The sequence below is a fragment of the Pithys albifrons genome, chromosome 7 (assembly GCF_047495875.1).
Source record: "Pithys albifrons albifrons isolate INPA30051 chromosome 7, PitAlb_v1, whole genome shotgun sequence".
NCBI lineage: Eukaryota > Metazoa > Chordata > Aves > Passeriformes > Thamnophilidae > Pithys > Pithys albifrons.
In genome coordinates, this window is record NC_092464.1 from 47,226,949 (window position 1) to 47,239,529 (window position 12,581).

Here is a 12,581-nt window from a genome sequence, read left to right on the forward strand (position 1 = left end):
AGTTATAGCAATACATTTTCTTTTATGCTCATCAGTCACAAGAAGAGATGAAGATGAGTAAGAGTATTGCCTTTTTCATAATTCATCTAGCATATGAAAAAAGACCTATAGACAATTGATTTGTACACTGCTGCATAATCTCTTTTTGCTATGTATAATGCACCTTTGGAACAAGCTGCACATGACCAAAAATCCTGGGGACTTTGGGATCCATTTTGGCTGTGTTACACATAGATCTGTGAGCAGCTCCAAGCTGCATGTTTTCTTCTTGTGATCCCCCGAAAGAGGAATCTATATCCATAATGCATTTTCTTAGCTGGTTTGTTGCGAGTTCAGCACTCCTGCCACAGGCCTTTCAGGAAGGTCCCTTGTATTTTTCATAGCAAACTTGCACACTTAAAATCTTGTTTTTCTCTTGTCTTACATCGCTCATACAAACGGTGTCATCACTGCGGAAGAGTGACGCAGTCCTTGGATAGCCGCATAAGGACCCTGCTGGAAATAATGGTGGTACCTGGGCATGTGGAAGGAGGGGAAGGTGGGGCCGCTGCCCTGCATGGAGCTGGCTATGGCAGAAGGTGTAAGAGGCATTCCCAGGCGGCTGTACGGAGGCAGAGATCCTTGGATTGGGTGAGGAATGGGTGTAGCTATGGATGCAGTGCTGGTACCCAGGGCACTCAAAGACTGTGGATGCTGAAATCCCGGGAAACTTGTTGAAGAGGAAACCCAGGAACTGAGGGACAGGTTATCGGATGTTGTAAAGGCTGACCCTGCAAGCAAAGAGAAAGAATGCCTGACATTGGCACTGCAACACACCACACTGGTAAGATAGCAAAAAAAAGAGAAAATTAGTATTTCATGGCAAGGCTGATTTCAATGATCAGTTGTCCCTGGAAATAATTTCCAAAGACTTCTCTCTTTATATTATTTTTTGCTGGTTGCTGTCCTGCATCACTACATCTTAGATGAATTTCCATTTTAATAAGCTGTTTGCAGTGGCTTGAACAGTAAAATCAGCTTTGCACAGCAGACAGTTTTGGTGTTAAACACTGAAGCACCCTGTAATGCTACCACTAAACACTGGAGTATTTACTCTGTCATGGAATCTCACTGCATTATATCCTTGCTTTGAAGATGTGCTTGTAGATTTTTATGTCAGATCTTCAGTAGAACTATTAAATTTTTTTCCTAAAATTTCAGTGTGGCAAAAATGAAGAAAAATGTAATTTGTACTACAAGTTTTTCCTTTTGTTTGTTTGGTTATTTTTCTCCTAGTTAATCTTGTCAATGCTGCATCTTTCCAGTCAACCTATTTCTACAATATAGAACAAAATCATCTAAAAGTGTAAATGTCAAAACATCTGTTGTTTTTCCAGCTGTGTACAGTGCTTCAAGAAACAACACTAATGCTAAATCACGGTAAGAGATGCAGAAGTTGCTCTGAAGATAGTTACTTTCTTTTGATCAAATGGAAGCATTTTGCCTGTCATTTCAGTTTTGGTTTGTTTAATCTGAAAATGTAAAAAAATGTTTTCACAAATCTTCCAATTCTTTAGAATACTGGGGCTTTTTCTGAAGCGTGAAGAATCATAAAGGAAAACAGAAATTATTTCTTAAAATTGAAACTAAGTACTTATTTCATGTTGATAGTAAAATTTTGGGGTAAACAATAAATAATTTGTTTAGGTAATTACCCATGGTGATTTTCCAATAATCTGGTGACTGTGTTGCTCTTCACCTCTATAATTCCTATATGCATCTGGTCATTGTCATAATATGTCTGATATCTTAAAATGGGGAATACAATAAAATGCTACAAATAAACTTTTTTTATTCCTCTTCAAACAATAATTCAACTCATGTCCCTTCTGTGTTTTTTTTTCTTGGCCAACTTCCTTGCTTTAGAAAATAAATTTACTGGCAAGAGTATTTGACAAAATACAATTTCAAGCCAGTATTGCAAAACATTCTGAGATAAAAAATTACTTTCATAAATCTGATTCTAGAAAAGAGGTTCATCCAAATTCTGAAATGAAAAAATATGAAGACATTTATCTGTCAAGGTAAACTTACTGGAATGAAGTATAGTAACCAATCATAGTCACATAATCCAAAACTATAAGCAAAAAAGAATAGAAAGAAATAATGCAAGTTGTTATTTTTTTAAAATCATCAATCTCTTAAGGGAAATAGTCTCAAAACAGAAAAAGAGATACTTATAATTATTTTTTTTCCTCTGCTTAATGAAACAAACAAAACAGCCCAGTAACAGGAAAAATGAAATTTTGTTGATTCAGCAGTGGAAACAAACTTGAACCAAATCCAGGCCCTACCACTGAAGCAAATCCTAACTGCTGGGAAGTTAGGATCCGGGGGAAAACACTTGACTCACAGATCACAGCAAAACCCTTGACAATTCAGGGGGTATCTGAGCGTTATTGCACTACAGGAAAAGCAGGATGCAAATCTGAATTTGCCTAGAAGGTTTACATTTGGCTGTGTTCCAGGTGGTTACTATGAATCCTCTGTGTGGATGCAGGCACAGCGAAATTATGCATTGAAGAGTTTTAATTGGATTTATATCTTTCCTATCTGTTAATTCATTTGGAAATAGATGTCTTATGATAAAAGTGCTACTGTAGGCTGGCAGCTTCCATGGCTGAAATTGTCTGAGCAGTGTGAGCTCTGGGAAGGTGCTGAAGTAACTAGAAAGTCTATCACTTCTATTTGTTTCCTTGTTCTATGTAGAATAAAGTATGTGATTCCTTCTCATTAATGATTGTGAAATGATCAGAGGGCTGAAGCGTCTCTCCTGTAAGGAAAGACTTAGAGGTTTAGGATTGTTCAGCGTGGAGCTCTGAGGAACATGATTTGGTTGAAGATGCCCCTGCTCATTGGAGGGAGTTTGCACTAGATGACCTTTAAAGGTCCCTTCCAACTCAAACTACTCTGTGAATCTCATGAGGAACCTCCATAACTATCCTTTACTCCTCCAGCTGCAGTGGTCTCTAATTGCAGCTTAGTGCTACAAAATGTCTCATATACCACATTTGCCTGCACCAAGGAAATGTGCTCTAGTAATTCTGAGGCAATCGAGTCCTCAGAGAGCCTATAACACATGTCACCAGCAAAGTGTTTATATTTGGCAGTCAGCTCTCATATGTATGGAAGCACATCAGTTTTGCATGCAAGGTTGTTTTAAAATGCATCAAAAGATACTAAAATGTCTGTGGATTTTCAGTAGGAACATTACTTCTCTCCTTGTATCTAGGAGGACTTTTCCTTATTTAAGAATACCAGACCTAAAGAGAGAGTGAAGGCAGTGCCATTTACTCATCTGCAAGAGCAGTATGTTTTACCCTCTGTGCTTGCCTCTGGTTGCCCAGAACAGTCACGTCCCGTGCTAGCATATGGCTCACTGATTAGAAAAAGGTTCATTGCCATAATCATAATCTCCCTCACTTACTCTCTTGCCATATTGTGAACAAATGCAGAACTGTACCCTTTTATTAGAAATAAAGTTAATTGTAATAAAGTATTATTTCTTTTTGAGGAGAAGATGACTTGCTCTGAGCACTTTCAGAAAGGGAAAATTTAACAATCTTCAACAACAGCTGACTTAGGATCTAAACTGACATGAAGGGAGGTAATCCCCCAAAAGGATGTGAAAGGATGGTATCATCCCAGGTGAGGAGTTGCTCTAGAAACTCTAGGGACCTGCTCTTAGAATAGCTGTGTAAGAACAAGTGCACCTAATCACATTTTGTTGGAAAGCAAGTCATGGTTAAAAATAAGCATGTTTTCCCTGCACAAGTCCAAAGAGGTTATGACCAGAAATAAAGCTCTTATCTTAGCAACACTGTATGAAGTTAAAGGACAAGACAAGGGCACTGCCAGTCGGAAGACAGAACTGCTTTACCTCAAGTGGCTGTGGCATATCAGGCAGGTCACAAAGTCAACATGCAAAGTATAATGCAACACAAGTTTATGCTAGTCAGTAATCCCACAGAATGGGTTTGAGATCTATTCCCAGTGGTAGATTTTGACAAATGCAATTTGTCCAGTAAGTATCCCCACAAAGAAAAAGTCTGTCTTGCTGCTACTTTTGCTGCTGCTAGAGCAGACAAACTGATAAAGCATTGGAGGCTAATTGCCTCAGCAGGAAAAGCACCTTTTAGAGACTAAGAGATAACAACCAAACATCAATTTTCCAGGGAGCCACAGACTTTTCTTCCTGTGGAGGCAAAGCAGGTTAACAACAGGCTGGTTGAAGATAGTCAGAACTACGTCCCCCTGCTAGAGGGTCAGTAAGTGGCACATCTACAGAGTGTCTTACAAAATGGTGCAGAGCTCAGCTAGTGAGTCCTGCTAAAAGATGGGCAGTGTTAGTTTGTTCTTGGAACCACAGTAATGAAGTTTCCTGGTTTTCAGATACCTTGAAGAGGAAGCAGAGCTGTTTCTCTTCTCATGGCAAAGACTATTATGGGCATCTCTAGAGCTGCCTCCTGAACTAAATTGCCTACACCAGCACCATGAGCATACCAGATGTCTCAAAGAACCGTAAAGTAACAAATATTCTTCCTTATAGGACTCCATGGCAGAGAGACACACCAGAGAAATGTTTTAGAGTACCACAGTACAGATTGTGGTCCTGCTTTCCTCAAGCAAGGTCACCACAGTTCACCTCATGAGCACATTTTCCTACCTCTGCTTTGTGTTGCCTGGCTTTCATCTCCAAGATCATCTTCTCCTCCATAGGTTCGAATGGGGGACCGGGCATAGGAATGTTTTTGGATAAGGCTTTCCACGCTTTCTCTGTAAAAGGAAACAACCCACTGTATCAATATCATCCTAAACAGCCCCCTAATTCATCAGGTTAAATACAGGGCCTTTTTCCTGTCCGGATCACAGCATTCTTACACACACTCTCCAAAATTACTTAACAAAAGGCTTACCTCATAGCATGACATCAGAAATGCCAGAGTTGGCCTGTGGTTTTATTTAATATTGCTGATCACCGCTTACCTGTTTCTTCAGCAAAGTAGAAGGAACTTCCTACTGAGTTTCCTGGATGTGATCTCAAAGAGTGAATACAAGACCAGTACTACGCTTCATAAATTTGAAAATGCAAACTCTGGGGTTATTTGTGCTGAGTGATTGGTCTCGGTTCAAAGAGACACCTGTGGTCCAGTTCCTTTCAAATAGGCTTTTGCATCGCACTTGACCACCTTATCTGCTGCTCTCCCATTTTCCTGAAATCAGAGTGCAAGGGGTAGATGTGTCCAGAGACAGCTCAGCTCTAACCATGCTTTCTCAGCATCAGAGTTGAGAGCAGTTTGTAGCAGGAAGTTTACTGATCTCATGCCACATCTATTCTGGGAGGTTAGATGTGCCTGCCAGGCCCCTGCTTCACTGGTGGCACAAAGCACTGAAGTCGCCCAAACCATTTTTAAATAGGAGGAAGGCATATCTGCATGATAAGCCTTAGTAGTTTGTAAGGAAGATCCAACCTTACACATTCCCAGTGCATTTCCATGTAAGTAGATGGCATTATACCAAAGATGAATATGACTTAGGCACATTTCCAAAATAGCTTTGTTCCTGTTTAAGAAATATAAGTAGCCATAGCTGTTTAAATCTGCTGTTTGATGAGAGTTTTTGTTTGAATTTATCATTTGTCCATTCATACTTGCAAATGCCCTTCGCTCAGAGTGTGGCTGTTGCAGAAATTCCAAGAAAAAGTATTTATCAAGTAAGATGATAAATCACAATGGCACATGTTTTCCTTTCCTATGAAAAGTCCATTATGGTCATTTTGTCCTTGGTCTATCACTGGCATCATTACTTATGCTAGTCTCCTCAGAAAAAAAATAAATAAAAAGTGGATCTTATCAAAGTGATTTACTTGTGTCAGGATTGGAAGTGGACTGAAAGCAATGGCAGTTCCTACATAGAGGATGATATAATTGGATTACTGCCTTTTAAGTGATTGAAAACAGTAGGCATATCAGGGCTATCTCGAAGAAGATTTTGCAAAGAAAAAGACAGATGGCATTGTTTACATTATGTGCTGAATGCCTCTTGAAACATTAGGCTTTTTTTCTGAAGCAGAATGGGAAATGGAAAGAATTTTACTTAACCAAAAAGATTATCTTTTATGAGTACAGCATAACAGAATAATGAAATAGACCGGTGTTGTCTGAGTGATTTAGATATCACTATATAAACATATTCATAACCAAAGAATGACTAGTTTGAAAATGACTAGTCTGAAAAATAAATGCGATTCAGGTGATTGTCTGTATTGTCTCTATTGACTTTATTTGTAGTAAAGTCTGCTTATAATGATGGACTAACAGCATGTAATAATATTCTGATGCAACAGAAACAATGCAGGCTCTAGCTTTGGTGCAGTGGGCCAATTTCATCTCCAACACATTGAATCCTATGGCGACTTGGGGATAAACTCACCCCAATAAATTTATGTTTGAATTACCTACAGGGATTTAATGCTAAATCAAATGCCCGCAATTATTGCAGGCTAAATTCTTTCCAGATGCGTTTGTATGCTAGACAGAGAACTCTATTATTCTATATGGTTGTCTTCTTTTAAAGGAAAAAGAGAGATGACTTCTTAGTGAACCCTGATTCTGCAAAGTTTGAAACCAGGAAACTATGTGGTAGGTTTATTTATTTATTAATTTTTTTTATGCTGCAGTGTTGCAGATAGTATGCTAAAGGTTTTAGAAGATCATTAGCAGAACAGACAAGGGGTTTTATGGCAGAGGGAATGGTGTACTGTGCAAACTTGGATCAGGAAAAGCAACTAACTTCACAAAAGCAATTCCTTTTGTGCAGCTGAGATCTAAATATTCAAAACTGTATATGCTTATCTTGCCTAACCACGTTGGTTGCTTACACTATAATCACAAAACACCTACCAATTTTTCATTTTAGAGATTGAGCCTGTGACAGACATCATGATGCAAAGCATTGAGATTCACACCAAAATTTAGGCACCTGGCCCTGGCCCCCACAGCCTTCAGGCGGACCCTCTTCTTTCCATATAAAACACATGAAGCATATAAACCTCCAAACAGACCTACAAAATTCAAAAGGCTGAGCACACCTAAGCGTGCCAAAGGAAATAGAGAAAAATAAAGAAGTGGTGTATTTTCTCCGCTCTTGAAATATATCTGAGTAATTCCTCCAAGCACGGTTTCTTCCACTTGGAAAAAACAAGAGCAGAAGTCTGCACTTAGATTTCTTTCCTTCTCTTTGGTGGTGGGCTCTGCACCATGCTGAAATATTCCATGCTCAGAAAACACCATCCAGAGTATGGCTAGAGGAGACAGGGGTTGCAACTTGTCTAATCCATGGAAACACTGGAGTTTACCACATAGGTTGGAAGGAGGAGGCCAGACTCCTCTCCCCTTTAAAGACAGAAGTGCCTTAGGACCTACTCTAGTGCAGATACATAGGAGGAAGCAAAACTTAAACTACACAATTTAAGTGCCTGTAAAATCTATTTCAAAATTCAGAAACAAAGGTGGCAATCTGAAACACAGATTCCTTCCTATACCCTTGTTTCCACTGGGGCCAGAGGGACTTAAATCTCAAAATCATCTCTTTATGGAAGCATGAACTCCTTAGGTTAACCCAAATATGGTGCTCTGTGGAGTGCATTAGTACGATACATTTTTTCAAGTACCAAAATATTACAATAACACTACTACAAGGAGGGAAAGACACTATTACATCTGACTTTATAGTTCTGTATGCAACATCTTCAGACATCTCAATGTGGTTCAATGGACTTATGGAAATAATTTTTAAAAGTTCTTAATGATATTTGCCATTTTATGATTCTGTATTCAATTTCAAAAAAAAACCCAACAAAACAACAGCAAATGAAGAATATGGTGGAGGGTTTTTTGAAAAGCTTTGAGTATTTTTCAGCATTGTTCCAGACTAAACTGTCTGAAGAACAAAATTCCTTCCAATCATTCAAAATTCAACTTCTGTCCTCCTGTTTCTTTGTTTGTGATCAGACACTTGTTATCTAATACTGAGACCTAACAATTTTTACCTTACAATGTCTTAGAACTCCAAAGTTTCTTCCATTATCAATAAATTACCAATAAACTGTTCTGAGAGATCACAAGCTGCCAACTGGATAAAGGTAAGATGTCTTCTTTCTGTCAAATTCTTTTGAGTTGTCTACCAACAATTTTCAGTCTTCCAGACTGCTCTTCAACTCATATCTTGGAAATACACAGAGGAGGGGAAAGCACATGCACATAGACACAATTTATTACTATGATTAAGCTGTGCAATGTTTATAGCTGGGTAATAGTTGCAGATAACAGACTGGAGAAGAGCAAGTTAGGGACTGAAGCTGCTTGAGAAAAAGAAAAGGAACCATGTGCCAAATGGAAAGGAAAAAACTAATCTCCTATAGGCAAGCACACCCACAGAGCAGATGTTGAGGTGAGACAAATGTGAGGAAAAGTAATGGGAAAAAGGAGCTCGGGCTGATCCCAATAATCTACATTCCAACAGAAGCACACCTTGAGCCCAGTCCTCTCAATAAACCTTATACCAATGAATCACTTCTCTTCTTTGTTCAAGAAATAAAACAGCAAAGTTTGAACCTGAAATCAGAGGATGTGAGGGGCTGAAAGAATTCATCAGGTAGCAAGGGTTTAGGGTGCACAGGGAGCATCTTGGTATTCTGCAGGTTAACCTCTTCATTAAACATTTCACTCTTGTCCCTGCTGGCAACTGATTACAAAACTGGACTTTCAGCTAGGGATGCTTTATGTTGTGCAGCTACGAGCTGAATCTTTAGCCTTGTTTAGTTAACAGTACCATGTACATATAGAGTGGCCTCAGGGGACCAAAAGGAGATAGGAAAATCCTGATGTAGTTGGCAAATGGTTCACTGACACTTTACAGACCAATCTCAAGATCCTGCCATGGATTTGAACAGGGAGCCAGGTTCAAACTCCTTTGAATACAATGTGCTAAAGCCAAATTGCAATGAGAAAGAGCAGGTGGCAGAGCCAGGCACTCTAAACTTATGTCCTCTGTGTGAGCTGCTGTTTCAGGAGTGGCTACAAGAGGTACAAATTTCAGAGCAGAGCAGCTTCTTAGCATTACCTCTTTTTTTAACTCTTTCTATTCAAGCGCTAGGTAAGTGAAAAGAGAAGGGTATCCTCAGAATCTGTCCCCTGTTCCTGGTGTCATAAGATTTGCTCTTTTTTTCCTCTCTTTTGTTTTTGTTTTTCTTTATAAGGAAAGACAATGCCAATTAAAAAAAATGGTGGGAAAATAATAAAATAATAAAACTGACAACGATGTTTTGCTTGGCCATTCAGTCTAACACAAAGAAAAATACAGAACAGGATATAAAGTGTATGAATTATCAGTTTGCAGCCTGAATGACTTCTTTAGTTCTGCATTTCAAAGGTTTCCTTTTTTTGTAGCTGCCAGTTAGTATGTTTGGAAGAAAGCCCAGATAACAGAAGACGTCAGAAGTGAGGTGAGGTGAAGACAGATGGAATAAATGGGCTGAGAAGGCATAAAAATAAACTTGTCGGAAGTCAAACTGTAGTAGGACTTCTTTTTTAAGGGAAAAGATGACTAATTTGTCCAAGATGCAAGTGCTAAAAACAAGACCATAAAAAAAGGAAAAAAACCAAACTAAAACAACAACCCCCCCCCAAAAAAAACCCCAACCAAACATAAAAAAAAAAAAACAACAGCACAGCAGGAGGAACAAATACATTTCCATAACAGCAGCTATGAGTGAACAACATATGCTGTCAGAACCCCTGCTCAGCCTTTATGTTCCTATAGTCTTTATTTGCTGTTTTATATATGTCCAAACATACAGACATGTTAATTTGTTACATATACTTGCTCTTACACTGGCAGATGAGTATTAGAGACTGACCATAAGTTCTTAATTCAGCTCTGACATGGTATGGACCAAATCTTTACCAGAACATAGCAGCTCTGTTCGGCTGCTGAGACTAAAACTGATCCAATTCCAACCAACCAGGAACAAAATAAGACCTACAGACTACATTGGCTCATATGAGCTGAAATCTGGTTTGGCCCAAAAGCTAATACACAGTCACAAAACACTTTCATATGAAGTCAAAACTATTGGGCAAGCGTGGGATGGATGCATCACTCCAGGAGTATATACAATATTAAGAAAGAAAGTAAATGAGACTTAAATTATGAAAAATTTGAGTTTTGATGATTGTAGAATAAAGAACAAGCGTACTTCCATAGTGGTGCTTACTGTTACTCTCTCAGTAAAAATCGAGCTATTCTGGAAGAGCTATAATATGCAGGGATGTGATGTTGCCTGGCTGAATCCATGACATAGGAGAAGTAATGACATTTATGAAGAAGGAGCGAGAAGTTATAAATACACTCATCCCATTTCTCTCAGCTGCAAATAAAAATGAGAAAACTATCTTACTTAACCAGCCCCATGGAGCTCCACTTCACCCAGTGACTGCAACCATTTTTTCTCTAGGCAGAGGGTGAGAGGTGAGTAGTACTTTGAACCGGTGACGGAGAGAAGTCCCTGGAAAACCCACTCTGGAGTGGAAACCATAGGTCTAATTTGACATCATCCCCTCCCCTCATGCACACATTACGTTTTCATGAGGTATATGGAAACCACTAGAAAAATAAGACATTTTTATGCCATTTTGTATAAATAAAAGCTTAGAATATCTAAGTAGAAAATGAGCCAGAGTATGAGTGCTTACAAACTTGAGAACTAAAGAGGTTTTAACTGGCATGGAGGGCTTTCTGCTGGATAAAAAGGAACAGTTGCCTGGATAACAACAAGCCAAGTCAGAGGAACCAGATTTGAAGGGAGTAATTCAGGCCTCTAAACATAGGCCAGCAGTGCTTTTATGGTGTATTAAGGCATCAAGACATTTGCAGTGGTCTGGAAGGGATGATGCAGAAAACACAGACAATCCACCCATCTATCTGGAGCAGCAACTGAAGGTCGGAGTAGCATCAGCAACATCTGGAATGGCACTAGATACCAGGCATTTAGGCACCAGAGTCCCTGGCATTTCTCCCTAAGTTCGGGACTTCACTTCTTCTCCGAACCTAAACACCAGAGATGATATTTCATGTCTGGTTGCTGACATTCACAGACTGAGAACTAGCTGGAATAAAAGATAAGCTGGCAGTTTGAGTTGTTGAAGAACTGTGACATAGCTCTACTTAATCAGGGACATGGGTGCACGTTGCAGAGCTTATATATAGATATATATTTCTGGCTGCTGGCACAGGGCTTTCAAAAGTTAGGGAAGTTCTTCCAATGAGCAGTAAGCAGTGGCACCTCTGTGGGGTGAGCAGGGAAGGGATGGAAAAGAGGACTACACTGCACAGTACAGGCTTTGACTGATACCTTAGCAGGGCAGTGCCCATACCTGGGCATTATCATCGATTTTGCTTACAGCCTTGTAAGCCAGTATGATGTATTTCCACATCTCATATATGAAGCTGCTCAGGGGAAATTTATGAATTGATTACCATGCAAATCCAGTTGGGATGCAGGTCTCTTACTTCATCACCACACCACACCACCTGCCCCCATCCTTCCCCTCTCTGCCTAAAAACTACTTGAGTGTGCAACCATACTTTTCCATATTGCCTCTTCAAGTGTGTATCTACCTTCCAGAAGCATTATTGGACTAATGGAGATGGATATACTCATTTAACTCTTTAACAGTTAGAAGTCCACACTCTGAACTTGCCTATCACACACAAGAAAATATACAGGCAGTGTCAAATAAACCAGCAATATTCAGATCATGATTACGATCTCTCAATTTTTTTTTATCAATACTTTATGATTCAGGGGTTCTGTTGACTGCTGCTGTTGAAATGATCAGCTTTCTCACTGGATGGTTTGAGCAGCATGTAATAATGATGGTTTTGTTTACCTGTTTAACAGGCAAATTCCTCAGAACAATTCAAAAGATAAATTCATACTCAAGATAAAAAAATTCATACTCAAGATAAAAAAATTCATACTCAAGATAAAAAAATTCATACTCAAGATAAAAAAATTCATACTCAAGATAAAAAAATTCATCTGTTGGGTTCAGCCTCTGCATTCTTTATGTCTTTGCCAGTGTTTTCTTCAGCACAAGCATAAAAGTATTCCCTTAAAGCTTATCTCTAGAGTGGATTTCTCATTATAAAACCTGTGTTAGCCTTTTTTAACAAAGGCTACCATTAAAAAAGATCATACTCATCCCCACTAGTGTATTTGGCATCCCATAGTCAACATTCACAGCACATTAAGCTTCACATTCTGGCAATTGCTGCTAAATGTCCAGTTTTTTCAATCACAACCACTGTGGGAGCCTTTTTATAGTAGCGGAAATGTAAATACCACATAAAAAGATCAAAAGGTGAATCAGAAACTTATCTAAATCACAGTAGCCCCAGATAAAGTCTGCCCATTGCTGTAAATAGATTACCACAACTAATTTAGGGAAAGGGTTGATTGTGGAAAGAATCTTGCATCC

At 39.0% G+C, this 12,581-nt stretch overlaps 1 protein-coding gene across 1 annotated transcript in view; it reads right to left on the reverse strand.

The window, feature by feature from the left end:
• Nucleotides 1-429: 429 nt before the first annotated feature.
• The window catches only part of TBX20 (T-box transcription factor 20), a 33,543-nt gene continuing 21,391 nt past the window's right edge, over nucleotides 430-12,581 (reverse strand). Inside the window, exons 7-8 of the mRNA XM_071560483.1 lie at nucleotides 4,706-4,815; nucleotides 430-770 (exon numbers count right to left, since the gene is read on the reverse strand). Of these exons, the coding sequence (XP_071416584.1) occupies nucleotides 430-770; nucleotides 4,706-4,815 (451 nt within the window). The remainder of the gene's footprint in view (nucleotides 771-4,705; nucleotides 4,816-12,581) is intronic.